General features: G+C 32.6%; 3 protein-coding genes across 4 annotated transcripts; 2 read left to right on the top strand and 1 right to left on the bottom strand.

Annotated features, from left to right (window-relative positions):
- The first annotated feature begins 781 nt into the window (after positions 1-781).
- On the top strand, positions 782-2,196 carry LOC127064409 (uncharacterized). The gene is made up of 4 exons (XM_050995440.1): positions 782-1,374; positions 1,437-1,552; positions 1,629-1,840; positions 1,958-2,196. Exons 1-3 carry the CDS (start codon positions 1,027-1,029, stop codon positions 1,792-1,794), a joined length of 630 nt encoding a protein of 209 aa, XP_050851397.1. The 5' UTR covers positions 782-1,026; the 3' UTR covers positions 1,795-1,840; positions 1,958-2,196.
- LOC127064400 (uncharacterized) lies at positions 2,193-4,784 on the bottom strand. Of its 2 annotated transcripts, none has more exons than XM_050995410.1 (5): positions 4,541-4,784; positions 3,453-3,858; positions 3,055-3,378; positions 2,564-2,980; positions 2,193-2,494 (listed from the first exon to the last, which is right to left on the bottom strand). In XM_050995410.1, exons 2-5 carry the CDS (start codon positions 3,753-3,755, stop codon positions 2,276-2,278), a joined length of 1,263 nt encoding a protein of 420 aa, XP_050851367.1. In that variant the 5' UTR covers positions 3,756-3,858; positions 4,541-4,784; the 3' UTR covers positions 2,193-2,275. The 2 variants fall into 2 exon arrangements, with proteins under 2 accessions (XP_050851367.1, XP_050851368.1); XM_050995411.1 differs by lacking the exon at positions 4,541-4,784 and adding an exon at positions 4,042-4,404.
- Positions 4,785-5,986: 1,202 nt separating this feature from the next.
- Positions 5,987-23,861, top strand: LOC127064402 (basigin). Its single transcript, XM_050995431.1, has 5 exons — positions 5,987-7,034; positions 15,498-15,761; positions 20,645-20,896; positions 21,038-21,482; positions 22,314-23,861. The coding sequence occupies exons 1-5, from the start codon at positions 6,962-6,964 to the stop codon at positions 22,357-22,359; spliced, it is 1,080 nt and encodes a 359-aa protein (XP_050851388.1). The 5' UTR covers positions 5,987-6,961; the 3' UTR covers positions 22,360-23,861.
- Positions 23,862-24,383: the final 522 nt, after the last annotated feature.

Raw genomic sequence — 24,383 nt, 5'->3', positions numbered from 1 at the left:
TATTTCTACGAATTAAAAGAAGAGAGATAGAAAGTATTTACGTAGTATAAAAAATTTATTAATTAATTCTTCCTTGATTTTTCGCAGAATTAATTAATTAATTACTTAAGCAAGGAATTTACGTTCTATCTGTGTATAGTTGAAAAAATTAAAAAAAAAGAAAAATTGTTAAAGTTGATTAAAGTTATCACAAAAAAAAAATATATATATATATATATATATATATAGATCTATAACGATCAATGACATCGCATTATTTAAAAACTGCTATTTATTGGGTCAGTATTTTAAACATTTTTGTTTAATTTTTAATTATTGTTATTTAAAGTGGTAAAAATTTAATGATCAATGTTTATTATAAAATATTAGTATATAAATTATTAATATTACACTAATACAACCCGTTCACTTAATTATTCGTACTGATCATTTATTTTCCGATATACTTGATATTAAATTAATAAAAATACTGATCAAATAAATACAAGTATTATTTTAAAGTTTTGATAATATACATACGATTTCCTAAGAACGATACCATCAGCCATAACTTTTCACCTTCCAACAAACGACATATTAAAACGTCCTTCGACGACAATCATATCTCTGTCGTGTCTTCGCTTTTATTATGATGAAAAAATATAGAATATACTTAATCACTTTGAATCATTTTATTTCGGATCAAGTAGAAATTGGCGCGAATGGAAATTTACGATTAATAACCTTCAACGAGTGATCGAAAATAAAGGAAAGTGAAATCTATTTCGCCAATTCCGAGAAATGAAATAATCGAGTTTATCACGTTCTTTGTGTTACAGAAATAAATTAAAGTGCTAATGTTGAATATTTTTTTTTTATATGTTGAATAAGACGTAAAACGAACAAAGCACGTTTGTTATAACGCGTCCGATGACGAGTTTACATTCGTAGAGACCGGTCGGCAACATGTCGGCGGTAGCCGAAAGCGTAACACCAACCAATCATCTTTAAGGTGATTAATAACAATCGCATAAATGACATCGGACAATGACGCGTTTCAAAATTCAAAGGATGAAGTTTTTTATATTTTTGTCGATCTTTCTACTCGGTCAAATCGCGGTGTGCAGTGGAACCTTTCGAGAAAGAAGTGTCGGGCGTGAAGGCTCCGTAGCGAAAAGTGTCATAAACGGTGAAGTTTTGTCCTCGTCTATAGAAAAAAAGCAGCATAATGAAGCACCCTCTTCGTCATTGCTATCGTCTTCTTCGTCACTGACGAAAGTCATCGATGACGGGAATATGGGCGGCAATGAAAAGCCGCCGAACAACATAACCTCCAAATCGTTCGTCGAAGTTTCGAATGGAACGATACAGACAACGACGTTAGCGTCAAAAGAGGTTGGTTCTGTCTAGCTCGTTACAAGTACAATATTACAAATAATATGACTATTTTTGCATAGCACATAACAGATGGTCATCTAACGTCCTTGAATTCTGGAGCTCTCCTACGTGGCTTTTGCGTCTTTATAGGATTGAGCATTTTGGTCATGGCCTATATCGTGTTCCGTAGCTTTAGGTACGCTGTCAGAATTTTATCATTACTTTTGTGGTTATGTTTCTATTATAACTAATCGAGTTTAAGGACTTTACAGGTTCAGTAAAACACGGGCACAGATGATTCGAAAGTACGGTATTCTTGCTCATAGGCAAGACGTTGAAATGCGACCATTACCGTTAGAAGAAGAAGATGACGAAGATACTACTGTTTTTGATGCCAGCAATGTTTTAACTAATAATGCTCAACATCAAAACTTGTGAGAATGTTTCTGTTAGGAACATGACATTTTCTAAGCTTTTATGTATGGTACGTTAACAATACGCCTCTTCGATAGTTTGTTAAATCGAACTATTCTTTTTATTAATGGCATTTGTACAAAACAAGAGAAACAAAATACTTCATAGTTATCTCTTTATTTAACAGCATCGTGATATTGCTATCAAAAACACGATATATTCGTGCGTATTGGCTACATTGCTATATTGCATTAATTGTATCATTATCGACAAAATGTTCTTTATCTTTGCAATGCAAATATATATATATAATACTATCAAATTTGTGGCACCCACTGTTCGTGTATTAATAAAAAATATCGGGTTGCCTAATCTACTACTACACAAAGTAAACTATGTTGTTATAATTAAAATTAAACAAATACAGATTATCTCTATTTTATTTAATGCTAAACATTTAATAAAAATTATGTATAAAATTGTACAATTTATATATATTCAAATTTCATAAAAACCCATTTTCTACGGCGTGAACAATTACATCTGCTAAACGTAATCTTTTCCACTGTGTTTCTAAATTGCCTATTGTCCATACGTCATCTATATTCACTTCTTCATCTCCTTTTATTATTGTATCCAAGTCAAATGCTTGTGAGTTATCTAACATAGTAAATGGCATAGCTTCTAGTACAAAAACTATTCCATAGAAAAAATTTTCTTTTACCTGAAATGAAATTACGTATAACATATATTATATTTCCACAAAAATATTATATAATCGGTAATAACTTACTTCCTTCATAAATGTCTCCCATGAATACAATTTTTCTGCATTTGAGCCAAGTGAATTAATTACACTAGTTAATTTATTATGATAAATTTTCAACATTTCGTTAAATCGTTCTCTGAGAGCTTTGTCTGTACAAGAATAAATAAAGAATGCTAAGTCAAGAATTGGACTAACACAACGTGCCAATTGAAAATCAAGCAAGAGTGCTTCCTTTTTATCTCCCTCAACATCGCGTACTAAAACATTTGGAGCCCAAGAATCTCCTTGATTTACAACTGATGTTGGGGTATTTGGAGAATCACATATTTTATAACACATTTTAACAAGTGAACCCAATTTGTAAGAAGTAAAACGTTTTAGTGCTTCACTGTTAGGATATTCAGTAGCTAATGCATGTGTTGCTATTCCTACTAATCGTTTCTAAGAAATTAATTAGAATTTATATATAAATAAAATAAGTGAAATTTGTATTCAAACATAATAGTTTTACTTACATGAAATCTTTCATACCAATCCCAATATTTAGGACTAAAATATGTTTCCTCTAAATGTGTTACCATCTCATCAAATTCTTCTTTATTCTGATCTTTATAAGCAAAAGAAATTGCATGGAAAGTAGCAAAAGCTTCCAGAATAACAGTACACTGTTCCATATCTACACAGTTTTGACGAGTTATAGGACCATATCCTAAGTTGCAAACATTTTCCAAAATTAAATAGTCATTTTCACCGTCAACAAGTGATTTCAAATGACGTGGAACACATAGAATATTAGCTTGATTTTTGCTTTTGAGAAACTGTTCAAACTTTGGTATTATCTAAGAAATAAATTTTAGATCATATTTGTTAATAAATCGAAATATTTGTTATAAAAAATACTAGATATAATTACCTTAGTATAAAATGCCACCTCATTTCTAAAGAAAATTATACTTCTATAAGTTTTTCTTCTACCTAAATTCTGAGGTAGTGATTTTATCACAATATCAATTTGTACAGGTTTACCATTAGCAAGGCCATTCAGTTTAACTTTGTTAACAACCGTTAAATAGCTATCACCTTTGGCACTTGCATCACCAAAATCCCAATCCGTTAGTTTTACATCTGTTTCATTACATTCTGCTGCAAGTATACTTTCTAACGTCTCTTTAGTAAGTTTTGCACTTATATCATGTAGATTCACTTTGTTGCTCATTATTAGATTTTTTCCAAGATCAAGTAGAAATTATTAAATCTTTGTCTGATTCATGAAAAAGCTTATATACCTTTGGACGTTTATTTTTCCGAAGAATGTGTAACTGTTTAAAAAAAAAGATTTATTATCTTTTTTATTTGAAGAATTTCATCATCAGCATATTGTGCTTACTATGTTTTTTCGACTTGCATGGTAATAAAAGAATAAAAATTTACGAGAAGAGTATTATAAATCGGAATTTATTTGTTTAATTATAAAATGAAAAAATCAATTATATAATACAAACTTTAATTCTAAAAAAGATCTATTTCCTGTTGAATGCCATCAATTATTTTTCTTTTTAACTCAATTTTATGTTCAAGTTCGCAATTATTTTTTTATTTATTCAAACTTATTTCTTATGATTATTATTTCGCATGACGTATTAATACATGCTTGACAACCGTTCTCAACATATATTTACGACGCATGCGAAAATTGTTCGAGATATAAGAACCGTGAGTTGAGAATCATTGGCAGGAAGCATTTTTTGTCACAAATGAAACGCGAAAGAATATCGAGCATTGTTGCAAGAATTGAACATAAACAAATGCATGCTCTATATGAGAACACAGTATTTTGTTTGTACATTCGTAAAACTGACAATTACATATAATTATTTTAATAATGATAAAAAAAAAAAAGAAAAAAGAAACGTATAGACTCATCTGTCAGGATAATGTGAGACAGAACAAAAATGAATAGGTAAAAAAACAAAAATGAACGTATAAAAAGAAATTACTTACACTACCAATTGTAGAAAAGTTACAGTTCATAGAATAATAATTTTTACAAAGTTTGGAGAAGGTACATTCCTCTACAAGGAAAGCAATTTCTTTACTGAATAAATGGGACAACTCTCAACCTATTTAACGAAATACGTCCCTCCTCAATCTATCGTGTCTCATGTGGCGTTTTCTGATTGGTCTTGATATCGTCGATTGAACTTGTATTTTTTTCTTCTTGCAAATTTTTCTCCTCTCATTTTATATAGCAAAAGAATTGGTGGCCATAGTTATATATCGATTACCAATTTTATCTATAGGACGATATTTTTTCTCTTTTGTTTTCTTTTTTTTTTTTTTTTGTAATTTAACAATTTCAATCGTTTTTAAATAACAAAGATAGATTGTAAACAGAAACAAATCCTTGATTATTTATTAAAACATTAAAACAATTTGTATCTTGTGACGTTTTCTTATCAGCATTACTAGCTATCACGTTCTTATCTTCATTTCATTAGTATGATATAAGAACTTTTTAATACTTCATAAAAGAAGAGAATAAATCTTGTGATCTTATCGTACTGTAAATACTTTCATTTCAGTATTTTATTTTATTTTATTTTGATTCATACATAATCGCCTTTCCTTCTTGAGAAATAAATCTCGAATCAACTTACGACGTAATTTTATACAATTAACCTTATACGACAAACCTCTTAAAATAATTTAATTATGACAAATTTATTGTAATTATAATCATAATTTTGATAGAACATCTTTTTTTTTAGAAATATTTCATGGAATATCGAAGAAAACTAAATTCCTATTCTTTTATTACAATAATATAAAACAAATAAAGTAAATCAATTCGAATTAGATATTATATCATCGTAGATAAAGCAGATGTCGTTTCTATCTTCGAATATTTATATGTTTATTTATACGTGTGTATCACATATATATTCTGCCGTACCGTGCATCGATACGAAACATTTTTCGCAAGTAAGCAAGTAACTAAAACGTTCTTCGAAATACGATGACCACCAATGGCCATTTCTAGGATCGTCAGTTTCTTCGGGAGGGTATAAAAATACGATCCATAATTTATTACGTTTGTTAAGAGGAACCAGTAGTCGTAAAACCAGTTCTTACGAGAGAGAGAGAGAGAGTGAGAGGGAAGATAGTTCTTCGGCGTTCGTTGCGCCCTCTAGAATATATTTTTCAAGGCGTGCACTACGCCTGCGCATTAAACATATGGCAAGCGCCGTAGAGGCTATGACGTATGAGAACCGAAAGAAGATGAGAATCAAAGGGAGCCTTACCCAGAGCAGCTAGCCCCTCACAGAGAGAGAGAGAGAGAGAGAGAGAGAGAGAGAGAGAGAGAGAAAGAGAAAGAGAGAGAGAAAGAGAGAAAGAAAGAAATATATATATATATATATATATATATATATATATATATATATATATAGAGAGAGAGAGAGAGAGAGAGAGAGAGTAAAGGAACGAAAAAAAAAAGAGGAGGTTTAATCGCGTTTTTGTAAAAAAGAGAAATATTAAAAGCAAAAAGCAATAGATAAAAAAAGAAAGAAGATAGAGATAGTGTCGATAGGTGGGAGGGTGTGTGCGCATAAAAAACGAAAGAAAAGAGATCGGCAGCCATATTTTTCCGACATCGTTTCATTCTATGGCTCATAGTGCCGTTTCTACTTGGAGTCTTTGAAGCTGCTACTCGTCAGCGACCTCGACGAGCCAACGGATTCGCGCCGCCGCCGTGTAGGAATTTAAAGAGGATGGCCGAGGAAAGGAGTTAGTGTAAGAACTCGGAGAGATAGAGACGGACGGATAAAGAGAGAAAGAAAGAAAGAAAGAAAAAGAGAGAGAAAGAGAGAGAGAGAGAGAAAAAAAAAGAGTAGGAGAGATAACGATAAGGTATCGGACGCTAATGATACGGTGTGGCGGCCGAGAGAGTATCGAGTGTGCGTGTAAACGGTGCTAGAAGAGCGCGAGAATCGGCGGACGTTCTTTCGTCTGGTTTTTGGAAGAAAAAAAAAAAAAAAGAAAGCACGAAGATCAAAGGTGGAGAATAAAATCGCTACTACTACGTGTTAGGTTATCTGCGATTTTCTAACGTCTAACAAGGAGAACGAGACGGCAGTACGGTCGCGACATTTTTGTGAGAACAACGACGACGACGAAGAACGACGGAGAAGGGGCCTTCGATCTTACGAAGAATCTCAGCTCATTCTTCGTGGTTCATCATTCCTCGTCATTATCATCGTCATCGTCTTCATCATTCACATTGTCATCGTCATCATCATCATCTTTTTCCTCATCTTCCTTCTCTTCTTCTACGTCGATAGGCTACCCGTGAAAACGGAAACCTTTGGTATATCTCCCACATCGCACACAGTTACGCGATACCGCGTACATCAGCTCCACGAGATGGAAAAACGAGCTGCTTTTGTGCTGCTGGGAATGCTATATTTAGCGGGCACCCTCGAGTCGGTCCAAGCAGGTGAGTCCTAGACTTTCCTTCAAATTGCCCGCCGTTAGAGCGAGCATGTTTATTTAACACTTCTTGATAGTTGACTTCTTCTATTTTTTTCTTTTTCTTCTTCATCTTCTTCTTCTTCTTCTTCTTCTTCTTCTTCTTCTTCGTCTGCACTTTCTCTTTCTTATTATTTTTTTCCTTTTCTTCCTCTATTTCTTTCCTTATCGGAGACAAAATATTTTATCTGCTCCGACACGTACGTTTCGAACGTACAACATTCCTAATACTCTTTTTCCTTTTTATCTTCTTTTGTCTCTCTACTTCTTATCTTTTTGTTTCTCTCTCTCTCTATCTCTATCTCTATCTCTATCTATTTATCTATCCACGTTTCTCCCAATGTGAACAGCTTACCAAAGACGAGTTTTTTTATCCTTCCTACAACGTGAAACCGTTTAGTCTTTAAACTTTAATCAAACATCTCTTTTAGAGAAAGACGACTCAAACGAACGTGATCGGTTATCCTAGAAATCGAGCTGTTTATTTTTATTACTTCCTATGTTTTATCTTTTTTTACAGCATATATAAAAAGTGATATATAGTACAAATTTATATAGTAATACGTATAAGTAATAAGAATATATAATAAGTGTGCAACATAAGGTAATATATATTGTCACAGGATACTTTTTTGTGCATCGCATTTGCACAATGATGGTAATAACTTTTTCTTAATAATAGCACCATATATTTGTCTGCTTTTCTAATTACAAAGAAATAAGCAAATATATAGTAGCGGACGTGTATAAGCTGATTTTTTTTAACTAATTTTTTAGCATTTCATAAAGAATCTATTTATCTGTGTATAATTCTGCGACATAAAGAGAAAAATTAAGGAAGGGACAAAGGCATGAATTTTAACGTGGTTTACAACTAGTGATCTATGTTCATATTTCATAAAATTTCTTATTACCAACAATGTGGTTTACTTTTTCATGGAACTCTGTGTCGTCGCACGTGGCACAGTTATTATAAATAACCCAAGATTAACTGGTAGAAAAAAGGTCAAAGTCAAGTAGCACCTCTGAACGTTCGTACTCTCGCACAATCTTGTTATTTTATTTTGCTACGATACGATGCCACGTTTCAATTTGTGCTAATTATAATTTGTAGGATTTATTTGCTTTGAAATACATGCTGGTTAAGAGCAGGACATTGAATTGTTATTGATCGTCCTCGAACCTTTTCACGTGGTTCTTCGATCGTGCTGCTTATTAGACATGAATTCTTCATTGTTTCTTACATAAAACAAATGAAATCGAGATGAGAATTCGTAATGCTATTTTCACATTTAATAAGAATGATGATACCTGTAAACTTGATATTACTCATTCTTATATATAAATATTCTACAACTATGACGTTATCTGGGTGAACAATTTGCATCGAATTTTAAATTACGCACGCTAAGATATTTCGAATCGTTTTCATGTTCTAACCTCAAATATTTAAATACATGAACATTTGAAAAATAAATGTAGAAGATTGGATATTTCAAGATAAACGATTAAAAAAGATTATCAAACGCTTTATATACATATATTTATTATATATATTTATTTATTCACTGTATCAAATGCAGGTATTAACGATATTAAATCTGAGAAAAGATAAAAAGGGCAAGTAATAAACATACATATTTTTTCACTTTATTCAATACGAATTAAATCTCGGATATATGTCCTTTGCTTATTATATTTTGAAAATTTCGTCTGTTGCTTGTAGAATGTCAAATGGAAAAAGACAGAGACAGAGTGAGATAGAGTGAGATAGAGTGAGAGAGTGAGAGAGAGAGAGAGAGAGAGAGAGAAAAAGAAAGAGAAACGTTGTGCGCATGCGCGCTCACTGAAAGAAAATTTACGAACGTCGAATTAATTTAACGTACATCTAACTCTCGTGTGTCGCATGTTTTTCTCTATACTATTTGCGTTTGCATACGACGCATAAACACGACACTCGTTATCGAGTTGTGCCATATCGTTGCATCGCGTTCAACGATAGGATAATTACTAATTACGCGAGGTTGTCTGCTCGACTATCGCGAACGATTCGCGTTCGATGCCTTTCGTATCGTATCGTATCGTATCGTATCGTATCGTATCATATCGTATCGTATCATTTTGTATCGTTTCGTATCGTTTCGTATCGTTTCTTTTCGCATTCCGCATTGCGCGTTTTATGAAGTATCCAACGCCAAGTGACAAGTTTCGTTGCGCAACAACCGACCTTATTTCTTATTCACGTCGTTCTAAGAAAAGAAGAATCTGCGTTAATCTTGCATCTTCCTTTAGGTAATTTTCGTCCCTTTGAAACTTTTTTCTTTTTGAACTCTCTCTCTCTCTCTCTCTCTCTCTCTCTCTCTCTCTCTCTCTCTCTCTCTCTCTCTCTCTCTCTCTCTCTCTCTTTCTCTCTCTTTCTCTCTCTTTTTCTTTTCTTATCATTTCTTTTCTATGAGATCCATTAATTCGATTCAACTCGTTTCACGAGTAAGAAATTTACATATTATGTATGTATATATGTATATGTAGAAAAATTGTGGGTGTATGTTAAACATGTGCATAAATTTTCGGAAAGATTCGTAAGATTAGTAAGGATTACTCTTTCCACGACAATGATATGTTAGAAGCCGAGATTAACATAAAAGCATTTCGTTGAAATTCAACGGAGATACAAATTACGCTTAAGAGGTTAAAAAGGGACACGCATACACGGGTAGTTCGACGTATAAACTATAGAGATATCGATTCGTTCTTCGTTAAGTAATTTTCCTTAGCAATGTTATAAGATGAACGTCTTTTACTACTTTTATTATCTTCGTGTCTTGTAGTTAATACAGCGTGATGTTGTGGATCGTTGAAAGTTAATGGCAATATTCTATTTGCCTGTGATAGTCCTCTTTACTTGAATCTAGACAATCTTATTTTTAAAAGTCAAGTATGTATTTACTACGTTCGTCTAAATTATTTTTAATTTCTGTGTGCATGTATAATTAGTTGGATAAATATTTATCCAAAAATATTTCTATTGTATAATAATATTTGTATATATATAATAATAGTAATAGTAATAGTAATAATAATAAGAATAACTATAGCGCAAAATTGTCATTGTTATTGTTGTTATTATCATTATTATTATTATTATTATTATTAAGAACACATCTTTTCGTATCTTTTCATGTCGTACATGAAATAAATAATTCGCTCGGAACGACGTACAACTTTCTTTCTGAATGTTAGAAAAGAATTTTATTTAAAATATGACAATACAATAATAAGCAGATATAATAGGATATTTCTAGTAGAGTATATTTAGAAGCCTATGATCGGGGTTGAAATGATTATCGTTTTTCCGGTTGACCTCAATGTACGATTATAATTCTTTCTCTCTCTCTCTCTCTCTCTCTCTCTCTCTCTCTGCATTGCGTCACTAATCGAAGTGACAAGAGCATTACCCGAGTTAGGTTCGCACTATATTCCCTGTAGAGGATAAAAATCGAGCCTATCATGAAAACTTTTTACTCTAATAGTGGAAATTCGAGTAGATAATAAAGTTAGTTGTGTAGACTTTCGATATGTATATGTGTAAGAATCTTTTCTTTACGAACACTTCATCAATTTCTTAAGGTTCATAATTCCCTACCTTATCGATTGACTGATTGAGATATTACCATCGGCGATAATTTTTTTTATTTATTTTTCTCTCTTTCTCTCCTTCTTTTTTTTCTCTCTGATCTATCATCAAACGACCGGAAGAACATTTTTAAGTTCCTCAAGAACGTTGATTTATTTATACAAATAAAAAAAGAAATAAGCGCACGCTTTGGACCACGTGACATTGACTAATTTACACTTGAAGTTAGTCACGAGAAAATTCATTTCTCGAAGTTGTCAAAGAAAATGCTCGATTTCTTTTGTCGTTCGCTTTTTTTTTGTTTTATTTTTATTTGTATTTCTTTGTTTCTTTCTCTTTTATTTCCCTTCATATTTTTATCGATACGATTTGCGACGAAGATGCTTGGTGATCTTCTCGTACCAATGTACGAGCTACTTCGTGGAATTCTATAATTATCTGCTGCAACATAGTTCTATCGTATTTTATTCAAATGTGTATTTGGAGTAGACGATTTTAACCGAATGAGTTTGAGGTTCAAGAAATGTCGACTTGATGTCGACGATTCCTATGTATATGCATATATACGATAAACGAAAATAAGAATGTAGGTAACCCTCATATAACGCGGATATTCCGTTCCATAGAAATGCCGCGTTACATAAATCGTTTTATATGAGATTGAGATCTAATAGAGAGAAAAAAACTTGGGATAAGTTCCAAATTTTTTTAAATTAAAAAATCTTTTTTGTTTCCTTATTTCTCTTTCTTTCTTTTTTTTTTTGTAAATCATATAAACAAAGACGTCGTCGTGCGACAATTTTTATCTAAAATTTAAGTAATTCACAGATAAAAGAAAAAAAAAAGAACGATATATTTGAAGCGAAAGAATAAAAATTAAAAAAAAAGAAAAATGTTCATAACCTCGTTGCACCGATTTATACGAGGGTAATCAGTATCTTCTATTTCAAAATTCATTATCCTCGGATTACTTTTTTGGAATATTTTTCGTACAAACAAACATATATAATAGCACGAAACTTTTTTCTTTTGTCGATCGTTGCTTTTCAGTCATACAACATATGTGTATGTGTATGTGCGCCCGCGCGTGTAGTTAGAGGACGATCGACTTTATTGTTGAGAGAGAACGTCATTGGATAATAAACTCGTGACTCGTATACGAACACTGACGAACGTATTCGACCATTATATGATGAACAGACTCACACACGTATTATTACTATTATCGAATGCGTTTGTATGGGCGCGCGAGTTTCTACAAAGGAACAAAGGAGAAACACGTTCAAATTCGTTTTCATATATTTTTAGTCGCGGGTTCAAAGTTCTAATATCTCTGATATATGTATCTATGTATTTTAGAACGAAAGTCATTGATAGAAAACTATAGGATGATTCAATGGTTTAAACGTCATTATTAGTCCTAACTCTTTCTAAACAGATTCGTTTATCTCCGATCAATTACGTCACTAACATGGAATCACAAGGTAATTTTCCTTTTGCCTCTCCTTTATCCTGTATTTCACTTACATATGTATCGAATATCTCTCTGTATGTGTATGTATGTTTGTTCTTGATGTGTTGAACGATGAAATTAAATCGATGCTCTCGATCCAAACTCCTTTTTTATTTTTCTTATTTTTATTTTTTTTTGTGGCATTCAGTAGCAATAATTTTTTTCTCTCTTCTTCTTCATTAAGTATTTATCGTGTTCGATGTCTTTGGAAATTTATTTGTATAATTGTTTACAAAGATCTTCTTTTTTTCTCAATGAAACGAATAAAAATTCGTATACATATATGTGTATGTACGCATATTTGTATTTATATTTACAGACGCATCTACATACACACTTTTACACATGCATACATCATACATACATTTACGTGTATTGTATACATTTATACATACACACATATAATATATATTATATATATGTGTGTTCTCTTGGCTTTTATATGTATATAGGTCTCCTTTCTAATGACGTGATACATAGAGAACGGGAAGTATCTTATTGACCAGCTATGACGTAGTATGCGTAAACATGCGCACTTTTGTCCACACATTTAAGATTATGCGTGATGATGGTTTTCGTTCTATTAAAGAAACGATGACTCATCGTTCAAAATTCGTATGGTATCGTATCGTATCGTATGGTATCGTATCGTTGATTAGAATCGTTTTTCTAATTCTTCATTTTCTTATTATTCTTTCTTTCCTTCGCATTCGATCTTTGTGACGTTCCAACTGTTATCGAGCTCGTTTTAATTTACGTACTACATAACAACGTGTAAATTGTTTATTACTCGGATAATGTTTACACGAGCATTATTATTATTATTAATAATATAAACGCTTTAAAGTTTGTCTTGTTTGTAATTTCTCAAAAAACTCGTATAATTTTTTGTTAATTTAGATTTTTAATCTTGTTTGATTGCTCTTGATGAACTGACGGAAAGTTCAGGCTACTTAACTGAAATATTAGGCTATAAAGCAGACTAAAAGGTTTTAAACGAGCGAAAAAGAGAGAGAAAGAAGAGGAAATTGTGAAGTTGGTAACATTGCGATAATACGATGGTAACCTGTTTTTTACGGACAAAAATTTTATTTCGTAAATTCCAGCACTTTTCGATCTTCCGTTGCACGGGTAATTATCTTAAGGGGTTGGAGAATGATCACCCTGAGGCGTATAAAAATAATTAAAGTTTCCAATTTTTTTCCAAAGATAATTACTAAATGAAAAATTTTAATTTTGTTTTTTCTTTTTTTCGTTTCGGAGATATAAAAATGTAACTCAACTTTTTTATTTAATTCGATAGAACTTTTCGCTATGATTGCAAAGTACTGAAACATAAGTAGTGAAAAATTCTTATTGATTTATCAAAAAAAATTGTATTAAAATAATTGGGATATCGGAAAATCGTATTACATCGTAGAATTTTATATATATATATATATTAGAAAATTTGAGAAAATTAAATAAAAAGAAAATCAATTTTTTGAATCGTCATTCAAGGTGGTATAATAAATTCTAAGCACATTTTTGTACATTCCCAAATGATCGACGATTGAACGGAAAAATCTTTATTTTATATTTCGTATAATAAAATATCTAATATGATTCGAAGTAATGCGAATGATAGACATATTATACAAAAGTTTCTCATTTTTTTTTTTTAACTGTAGGTTTCATCATATTTACTCAATGAAAAATATGCAAGGAAGGAATCTCATGACTTTGGCTGTTCTGGACAACCCGTTATTGATCCAGATAAAAATAGTTCGTTTGATTAATAAATTGATTGGTCGATCGTAGTTCATTCCAGATATATTCTTCGTTCTTTATACTGCATTTAGAAGGATCATAATTAATAACGATTAATTTACGTCAAATAAGCGCGATTAATGATGTCGTTTCTTTAATTATTCGATTACTTGATTATTGCAAGGTTGGATTTTTTTCTCCTGTTTTTTTTTTTTTAAATATAAAAAACGATTTATGAAATTTCGGAAAAAATCAACAATCAGTAATGTTTCAAATAATTCGTCGATAGGTCAATAGGATCATGCATGATGTCTGCAACGATGTTGATCAAACTGTTTCGTCAAGTCAAATGATAAAATAAAAGAAAAAAAAATGGAAAAAAATATTCCTGTCGGTGAAGGTAAATTTTGATATTGGCACGTAGGAATATGTTCTAAACTCGTGTGTCGATCTGATCACGTGCTCGTCTCTCTCTCTCCCTCTTTTATGCGCTGGTCTGATACTCAGTAGAGTGCTGCGCACATTGACGAAACAGTTCGAAATAATATAACGGCCTATTTCCAGATGGCGCTAAGTTCGATCGAATTCTAATTCGTTTCTTCTAATAATCCTGGTCGATCTTCGACCTATTGTTGGAGAATCCATTTGAGAACATTTTATTGTATATATATATATATATATCTCTTCTTAGATTTATTTCATTCGGTCAGAAAATATCGACGATATATATATAGATATATATATACATTAATTGCGCAAAACACTTCATTCAGGATAGATACGATAACTCGTCGAGGACGTCTATGTTTGTGTAGCGAAATTAGTCACGTGATGTTTATGCTATGTAGAAATTGACGAGTGGTATGGCTAGCCCTAACAAAGTCTTCGACGTTTATCGATAATTTTAACATGATAGAGAAACCATTTCCATCACTTTTCTTTGTCTTTTTTTCGACGGTTACATAAAGCACCATTCACATTTGCGACGAACTATGTATGTAGTAGACTCGTTAGAAATTGACTGATCGATATTCTGTGTTCTTTTTTGCTATTTTTTTCTTATAATTATATTATGCATATTGAATAATGGATGCTATGAAATGAAAGAAATATTATCTCTTGATATATTATATATATACGTATGTATGTGTGGTGTATGTATGTACGTATATATGTATGTACGTATGTATGTATCTATCTAAGTATGTATGTACACCGATTAAACAAAGAAGCCATGACAACATATAATTTTTATTTTAACACAAAAGAACAACAAAAATCTTTTATCCTAGAAAGTTGTGACGTATTTATCATCCATCAATTTCAACCAAGAATTCTCTACAAGAACAAGGACCCATAAATTATCTTAAAACATCCAAATATTTCTCTCTCTATCGTCCTCCCTCTTCTTCTCTTATATTCCTAATAATAAACCCTCAGGAATTCCTGATATCAGTCAACGTCATCGTGTCCATTCGATGTATCTCTGTCTCTTCTTTTATGTACATACATATGTGTTGTAATTCCCGATTAAGTGAACTATTCGGGACCGGCGATCGTACACAAGGGTCAACCTTGGAGTATCGAATGCAGCGGCCTCCAGCCGGACGATAACATTAGGTGGACCAGAAACGGTCAGACTCTCGAGCCGGAGTTGGCGAGCGGTCAATTGATCGTCCGTTCGAAGGCCAAGACCGGAGGAAGCGAGCTAGCAGCGATTCAGGCCACGGATTTCCACGAAGGCGACTACAAGTGCACGTCCGACAGCTCCGAAGCTTTTCATCTATCTCTATATTTCGGTTCGTAGATCGAACACGCGATCCATTTTCTTTCTTTCTTTTTTCTGTCTTTCTTTCTTTTTCTACCTTTCTTTCTTTCTTTCTTTCTTTCTTTCTTTCTTTCTTTCTTTCTTTTTTTCGTTTTGTCGTTTTTTCTTTCTATATTTCTTAATAATAATAATAAAAAAAAAAAAAAAAGAAATTTTACTCCCCTCTTTTTTCCCCTCAAATTTTATTCGCAATTGTGTACTTTTATGTATGTATGTATGTATTTAAATTCCAACATATATGTGCCCGAATGCTTAGGTCAATGTATGTATCCATTTATCTATGTATGTATGTATGTATTAAATGTATGTCAAGCCTGCCATTGTTACACTTTGCATGCTCGCATATTTGTTACATTCGATTTGTTTCGATGTTTTATTTTCTCTCTCTTTCTCTCTCTCTCTCTCCATCCCTCGCTTTCTCTCTCTGTCCGTCTATTTTTCTTTTTATCTATTTCTTTCTCTCTATTTCTTTTTATCTCTCTTTTTTTTTTTTTTTGTATCTTCTCTTTCTCTTCGTAACGATACTCAGAAGATCTAAACGATGTTTGGAACCAACCAGTCTGAGATACTTGCTACAAACAGTTACAAAAATAATCTCGTAACTTTTCTTTGCGATTATCTTATAATAATTCGCTGAAATTCAATCAGTTGGACTATCCTTTACCAATCCAAACTGATGGATGGATCCTCCTCTCCTTTTGCTCGTTCGTTCGCTCGCTCGCTTTGTTCAGATAAAATGATATAGTACTAGAGACTACTCGAGGAATACGAGAAGTGGTCGAGGATACTTGGATAAGTTAAAAGACACTTGGAAGCTAAGTTTTGAATACTGGAGCTGCACTATAGTGGATGCAATATCGAGTCGTTCCTAGAGAGGTTTCAAAATATCGCTGCTACTTTTACGATCATTCGATTACCGATGTGCTTTGTCCTTTTTCTTTCTTTCTTACATGAAATGTTTTCTTTTTTTAAGGAATGCCTCTTTCAGTGACATTAACTCATATATATATATAGCATTTTTTAATTTAAAAGTAGCGAAACGACACTCTGTGGCTCACAGTTTTGAGTGTTTTACGTAGAATCGTAATTATATATTACCCTCCACCACCACCCCCTTTTCTACTTTTCCATTTCCCCATCACTATTACCACCATCTGCCTATGAAACAATTTTGAGCTTCTTTTCTTTCCTTTTTTTTTCCCTCACACTCTTTTGTATATTTTCTTTCTCTTATTTTGCGCGTGCTTTGCATGAGATAAAAAAATAATCCTGTTACTACTATCGTCAGGCCCTGCTTCCCTTTCTTCCCACCTTTCAATATACACACACAGACACGCAAATTGACAAATCAAGAACAATTTCATTCTGTTCACTGAATTTTTTTACGAAACATGAGGACACCTTGCCTCGTAGGAAATCATTCTCGTTCACCTAACTACTATTATGTTGTAATAATTAATGATTATTAATGATCAGTGTTTGTTATTTAACAAATAATTACATTTCACAATTATTTTTCACACGATGAGATTCTTCTCAGCTCTAGAATTAGATTAGAAAGGTCTCATCGTTCCCATTGGAAGGATTGGTCTGATGATGTCGGCGGATAAATTACGAAAAAAAGAAAAAATCCTAAATAAATAAATAAACAATCCCGTTATCCTTTGTTAATAAGATCCTTTAACAATGAAATCACGTTGTCTCATATAAAAAGTATTTCTACTTTTCGTTTATCGGAAAGTACGTGCGCGTTGTGTCGTTGAAAATATTTGGAAGCTTTTCAAAACTGAATAATATTTTTTAACTAAAACGTACAATGCGTTAAAAAATTTGTGATTGCTCTGTGAAGATATCGATGTATGAAGTTTGTCAAGAATAATAATAAAAAGGAATTAATAATATAATAGTGAAATTGGTATAATAAGAAAAAAAAAGATAAAAGAAAGAAAAAGAATTTGATTGAGAAACGATTAGGAAAAATACAAATTAAATTATTTACTAATCTCTTTTTAGTCGTTTTCGTCAAAATTGGATGTAGAAATTTGGGAATGTAACGTCTGAAAAATGTCGTCAAAATTGATCGATCCTAAAACGAATCGTGCTTGGTTGAAAGTATTTATAAAAGATGTTTTACGATAATATGATGGCGTGTTTTATCTATTTGAACATCGTAAAACGCATATATGTGTCTCGTTTTATGACGTATTGATCTTGATGATATATTTATTTATGTGGGTTACGGCAAGATATTTTTTGTGATTTATGAAAAGTATATAAGTATATTATATTTTTTTATAAAGCTATTTGATAAAAAATGTGTAAAAAAAAAGTTAATCGCTGTTTTCCTAGTTGTGTTTTCTTTTTTTAATTCTTTTTTTTTCCTCGACGATACACTTCATACAGCGCCACTGATTTCTTTGTAAAAAATTTAATAACTACGAGGATTATCTGTTTTCGAAATTATTTCGAATATTTTTATGACACGACACTTTATGTAGGGAACTACGCTTTAAAAGCTTTTATCGTTTAATTGCGTGTTGTATTATTTATGAAAATTTAATTTTCGCTCGTTTATTTTCGTTTTTTTGTTTGTTATTTATTTATTTATTTATTTATTTATTTATTTATTTATCTATTTATTTATTTATATATTTATCTATTATGTGTTTTGTGAACGTTGTAACGTTCTTTCATTATTCTTGGCTGCTTCGTCGAAGCAATTCGGAATAATGTGTTTGTAATGAATTAGCGATTAAACGGTAGCGTGCTGTTTGCCATTCGGCAAAGCATATTTTGAGTGGCGGCGTCAGCTTGGTATACGTTTGCCAAAACTCTAGTTTGGTAGGTATTAATACGTTAAGAGTTTGACCCCATCTTAGTCAAAGTGAAAACATTTTATTATTTATTATTGTTATTATTGTTATTATTATTATTGTTATTATTATTATTATTATTATGATCATCATCATCATATTCATCATCATCGATATTATTTTATATATATATATATATATATATATATATATATATATGTACAAATATAATGCCGATTATAATTGAACATTTTAGAAGTTACATAAAACTTCGTACGTTTTGTTTTGCTTTCGCTTTATTTTGTTCTTTTTCTTTTTATTATTTCTTTTTTTTTATTCTCATGTGATTCATTTACTCTATATGATGATATTAAAATGTGAAAAATCGCATGCTAAACACACGAGTCATGTCCACGCGCGAAATTTTTTATATTGTATTTTTCTTTTTTTTTTTTTTTTTAATTTAGTTTGTAAAGAAAGTAAAGAGTTCGTATTATTCCCCAATCCTTTTTTTTTTCTTTTAATTATCATTATTAGATATTATAAAGTAGAAAAGAACTTATGTCCATTAAATCTTCGATTTAAGTAACATTAATGAAATGTCGTTTACACTTTCATTAAAAAGTTAAGTTGACAAAAGTGTGCTAACAAACGTAGTAATAAATATTGCCCTATGTGGGCAATCTTAACAATTAATTAATTAATTAAAAAAAAAAAAAAAGTAAAAAGCTTTACTTACCTTTCGATTACTAGAACCTATTAAGTTTCTTAATAATTAATTAGGCATTTGTTAACATGACCTTTGTATATAATAGCGATCATCAGAGTAATCGTTAGATATTTTTTCGATATACGCTGAACGTCACTCTTTGATTAGTCGATATATATATACACATATATATAAGTATAATATGTACATGTATATATATATATATGTATTGGATGAGCTTTCAATAATGCCGAGCGATATCGATAATAATCACATATCCTATATGGCACGATATCACGATAAATATTTTATGCATTTGTCAATTACACGAAAGATGGTGATTTTATTTTCTGTACATTCTTTTTAATTTTTTTTTGCATTCGAGAAAGAGTCAGAAGAGATGATTCTAGAGATTTTAAAAATTAGAATATATATGTCACGTATATATTTACACGTATCACTACACGTATCTACGTTTGAACAATATATTTTTTTTTTATTCATTTTATCGGAAAATAACCGGCATCGAAGTGACATTATCTCCGATAAATGATAAGAGAAGCACTAATTTATAACAGATAAGACTCGAGTAAAAGGTGATAATATCGAAAAAAAAATAGTACTTTTTACCATCTCTTGTCTCTCTTTTTCTTTTTTTTTTCTCTATCACTTTTCTTTTAAGATCACTAAAAATAGTGCACGTTTTGTGTGAGCCGTAAAGTTTAATGTAAAATCGTGTTCTCTCTCTCTCTTTCTTTCTCTTTCACTATCTTTCTCTTTCATGGTGACTCTATAACAGAAGCAAACCATATCGATTCTAAAAGCAGCGCTTCGTCGATTTATCGACGGCTATAGCCTACTTCCGAAGGGCTCTTGTTTCTTTGCATTTTACGGCTCGCACGGAAAATCTAAATCACCCGTCGTGTAACGGACATGTTATAACCTTTAGCTCGCATCGTTTTTCTTCCATCGAACACGTCTATTTTATTACCGGTCTAGTTTATTAGAAAATAAAAATAGCGATGACACGAACGTATCTATGTATTTATGTATGTATGTATATATTTACGTACGCGTTGACGATGATCGTAAGGAAGATTTTGTCGGGGAACATGGGAAGAGCTTTTTGTTTGTTTCTTTTTTTCGTTTCTTTTTTTTTTCTGTAAATAATCAATTGATTTAACTGCCAGTAAAAAAAAAAACAAAATGCTAGCTCGAATTAGAATTAGAGAATTCGTCGATAAATTATTCGTATGTTAAACGCTCGAAGGGTCTATCGCTTTATATGTAATTATATCATCTATAAACTAACGAACTCCGTTGTGTCGATAGACGTGAAGATTCGAGTACTTACACAAAAGGAGACACCCCTTTCGTTGGAGTGCGCTAATCGAAGCACTGGAGATAAAGCAGCATGGTATAAGGAAAAAATGCCGATATCGACGGCATTGGTTGGTAAAGAGGACCTGATCAAGATAGACAACGAGACTGGCACCCTGGAAGTATTGAAGATCGACGATATCGTCGTTTATGGAAATTATTCTTGCAAAGTAGGGAATACTTCGACCGACTACAGGATCGTACGTGAGTGATCATTAATTTTTATTTTGCTCTATTATACATACCATATTAAAAATGCATTTGACGTGTTTTTCATTTTTATCCGAGTTAAATCGAATTTATCCGATAAGAAATTTTTACAATCATTTTTTCCCAACGTTACAGCGAAACCTACCGTTGTCTTACCCGAATCGACCAGCGTCGTCGAAGGTGAAAAATTGCTTTTAATATGTAACGGCAAACACAGTCCAGGTGTCAAGATCATATGGACGTTTGGAAATCAAAATTACACCGCGAGCAAGGGTAGAGTAAAGATTTCGCGCGACCAAGAGAGAGGAATTTACGGTGCCGTATTGACGGTAGAAAACATCGAGATGAACGATCGCGGTAATGTCTACTGCAGAGTGTCTTATAATTGGTCCGACCCGGTGGAGGGTCATTCGGCGCAAGGTGCCACTTTACTTAGGGTCAAGGACAAACTCGCCGCACTTTGGCCTTTCCTTGGTATCTGCGGTGAGGTCGTCGTACTTTGCGCCATTATTCTTGTTTACGAAAAGAAACGAAATAAGGCCGAACTTGACGAGTCCGATACCGAGCAGAGTCCCGACACGTGAGTCCAGTTTCATCGAATTCGAATCATCATTTTCTTCCTTTTTTTTGTTTTTTGTTTTTTTTTTGGTTCTTTTAGACAACATTTTACGTTTATAATGTGAATTTATTTTCTATCTCTTTCTCTCTCTCTCTCTTTTTTTTTTCCTTTTTAACATATACACGCACACGCACGCACACAAACAGTCACGAGGCAGAACTTAAGAGCGACGAACCATTAGAATATTATATTCCTCTGCACGGACCTCTCCCACCTTCGGATCTTCCAGTCCACCCACCTGTGACACCTCCACCCGAACCCGCTAAGTACGAATATCTTCGATTCAATGTCCCATCTAGAGAACCCCCACGACGTCCGCCCTTTAAATCAGCACCATCGTGATTAACAAGAACCAAGTAACTCTAATTATTCATCAACCATGACGAATATTTTACTGCGACGACCAAGCGAAACGAACGATCATTTACACGAATATCTTATGTATTCTTGTCTTCCTCTTATCATCCTGATTCACCAAAAGGGGAGGGGGAGTAAGAGGAGAGGAAGAGAACGCTTTAACTGGTGTATCAGTTATATACTAAAATGTAATCTTTGATGAAAGACGATTTAACATTAAGGATAGTAAATTATTTAATCGTAAATTTAGTATATGAATCAGTATTACGTTTCTTTTTTCCTTTTCCAAATTTTAAGTGAAACAAAATCTTGATGATTGATATTTTCATTTTGAAGTGATAACATCAGCATATTGTTTCTAGTTTCGATCATTCCCATGTGTTTCTGTAATAAATTACATGCGTATTCTCTCACCCATAATATTTCTATTTGCAGTAAACCAACGCCTAACAAGGATTCCGATGTCAGGCAGAGAAAGTGAAGAGTCAGAGTTTAAGCGGCGGAAGAACGAGCGCGATGCGTATACATATATACCAAGAGAAAAAGAAAATGAGATAAGGAAAACGAAACGTGGTATTTCATGGAGTGACAACTTAAAACCAGCCCGGAATACTTAGCGCATATGGATCTTCATCGAAGAAGGAAAATAAAAATACAGATTGATAGATAGAAAGAATGTATGTATATGTATCTGTGTATGTTTGCATGTATGTATGTGTGTATCATGTATGAAAGAGAAAGAAAGAAAAAGGGAGAGGGCAGAGAGAGAGAGAGAGAGAGAGAGAGAGAGAGAGAGAGAGAGAGAGAGAGAGAGAGAGAGAGAGAGGGGGAGGGAGGGAGGGAGAGAGGGAGAGAGGGAGAGAGAGGGAGGGAGGGAGGGAGAGAGGGAGAGAGAGAGAGAGAGAATGGAAGTATTATCTGCCATCACAACGTGTGCTATTGCGTAAAAGAAAGGAAAAGGAAAGAAAAGCAAAATATAGAAAGGAGGGGAAAGGAAAGAAAAAGGTAGAAAAATAAAATAAAGTAAAATAAAGTAAAGTAAAATAAAGTAAAGTAAAGTAAAATAAAGTAAAAACGTGGAGCTTATGCATAAGCGCACGGAAATTACCATTTACGAACGAGTTATATTAAGTCTTAATATGGTGTTCGTTCCATTTATCCAAATGTTCGTCTATTCGTACTCTTAACTACACTGCTTTTGCTCGATAGAAAAATGATGTGCTGATGAGTCTCCGTGTGCGTGCGTCATGCGCGTACGACGCGATTGTGCATGTGTGTGCGCATGTGTATATGTATATGCGCGCACGTGTACTGCCTGCGTGTGTGTAGTGCTGCTCGATGTGCGCGTTTTGAGAGGAAAAAAGATGTCCGTGTAATAACGTTTGGAGGAGAGAAAGTAAAAAGGGCGCGAGAGTCATGATGATAAATAATGATGACGTAATGATGATGATAATGATGATGATGGTGATGATGAAGAAGATGATGAGGCAGCGTACGGAAAATGTATTCAAAATGGCGCATTGGATACGGCATTACTTATGATAATCTGTGCCGAACGACAAGAACTTGAATCGGTTATAATTGCCGATACGATTTCCGCGAAGAATGCGATTGCACGTGCGTGTTAGTGGCTGCGAGAAACAAAAATAAACCTTAGTTGTTGCAATTAATCTTAATGTATTAGTATGATGGTCGGTCGCGTATTCGTTCACTACATAACTTAGTATCGTTCTTCTGAAACAAGAAAATAAGAGGGATTGGGAGAAGTAGATTTGTGAGAGATAGGGTGAGAGAGGGAGAGGGGGGGGGGAGAGAGAAAGAGAGAAAAGTCAGTCAAAAATGATGACTGAGCGGCATCTCTCTGTATGTAACTTCGTGCGCATGATCGACGAAAATGGAGAAGGAAGAAACAAATAAAAAAAAAAAAAAAAAAAAAAAAAAAAAAAAACAAAAAAAAAGAAAAAAAAAAGAAAAAAAAAACAATCTTATGGTAGGCCCGAAAATGTGCTCGATATTACTAGTTACATTATAACATTATGATATAGGGTCAACGGGGCAAAGTTGGCGTTAATATTTGACTTCCGATTTTACTCATCATTCATTCGGAGGTACGAAGAACTTACCTTTGGCGTCGCCTTGTTACAATTATAAATCACCAATTACCAAATGATATCGGAAGTCTTGCCGCGCCATCGACGCCGTTGTTAACGACATTACACTGTAATTAATACTGTAATACTATTGCCATCGTTACTACTGCTGCTACTATCGTTATTATAATTATTACAAGTATTATCGTTAATTTTATCCGACATTTCTATTTATTTACGATCCAACATATTCCAATCAATTCCTGGTTATAGTTAAGTTAGTTAATAACTGTTCGTCGTCGATCGATACTTTAAGGAAATATATGAACGAACGATGATATAAATCTCACGTGATTCATCGTATTTTTATTATATTCCTGTATTGCGTGATTAAAAATTCTTTAATCTTCGTGCA

This window comes from Vespula vulgaris, chromosome 6 (assembly GCF_905475345.1).
Source record: "Vespula vulgaris chromosome 6, iyVesVulg1.1, whole genome shotgun sequence".
Lineage (NCBI taxonomy): Eukaryota > Metazoa > Arthropoda > Insecta > Hymenoptera > Vespidae > Vespula > Vespula vulgaris.
The sequence above is the reverse complement of the archived record's forward strand: the minus strand, read 5'-3'. Positions and strand labels throughout refer to the sequence as shown.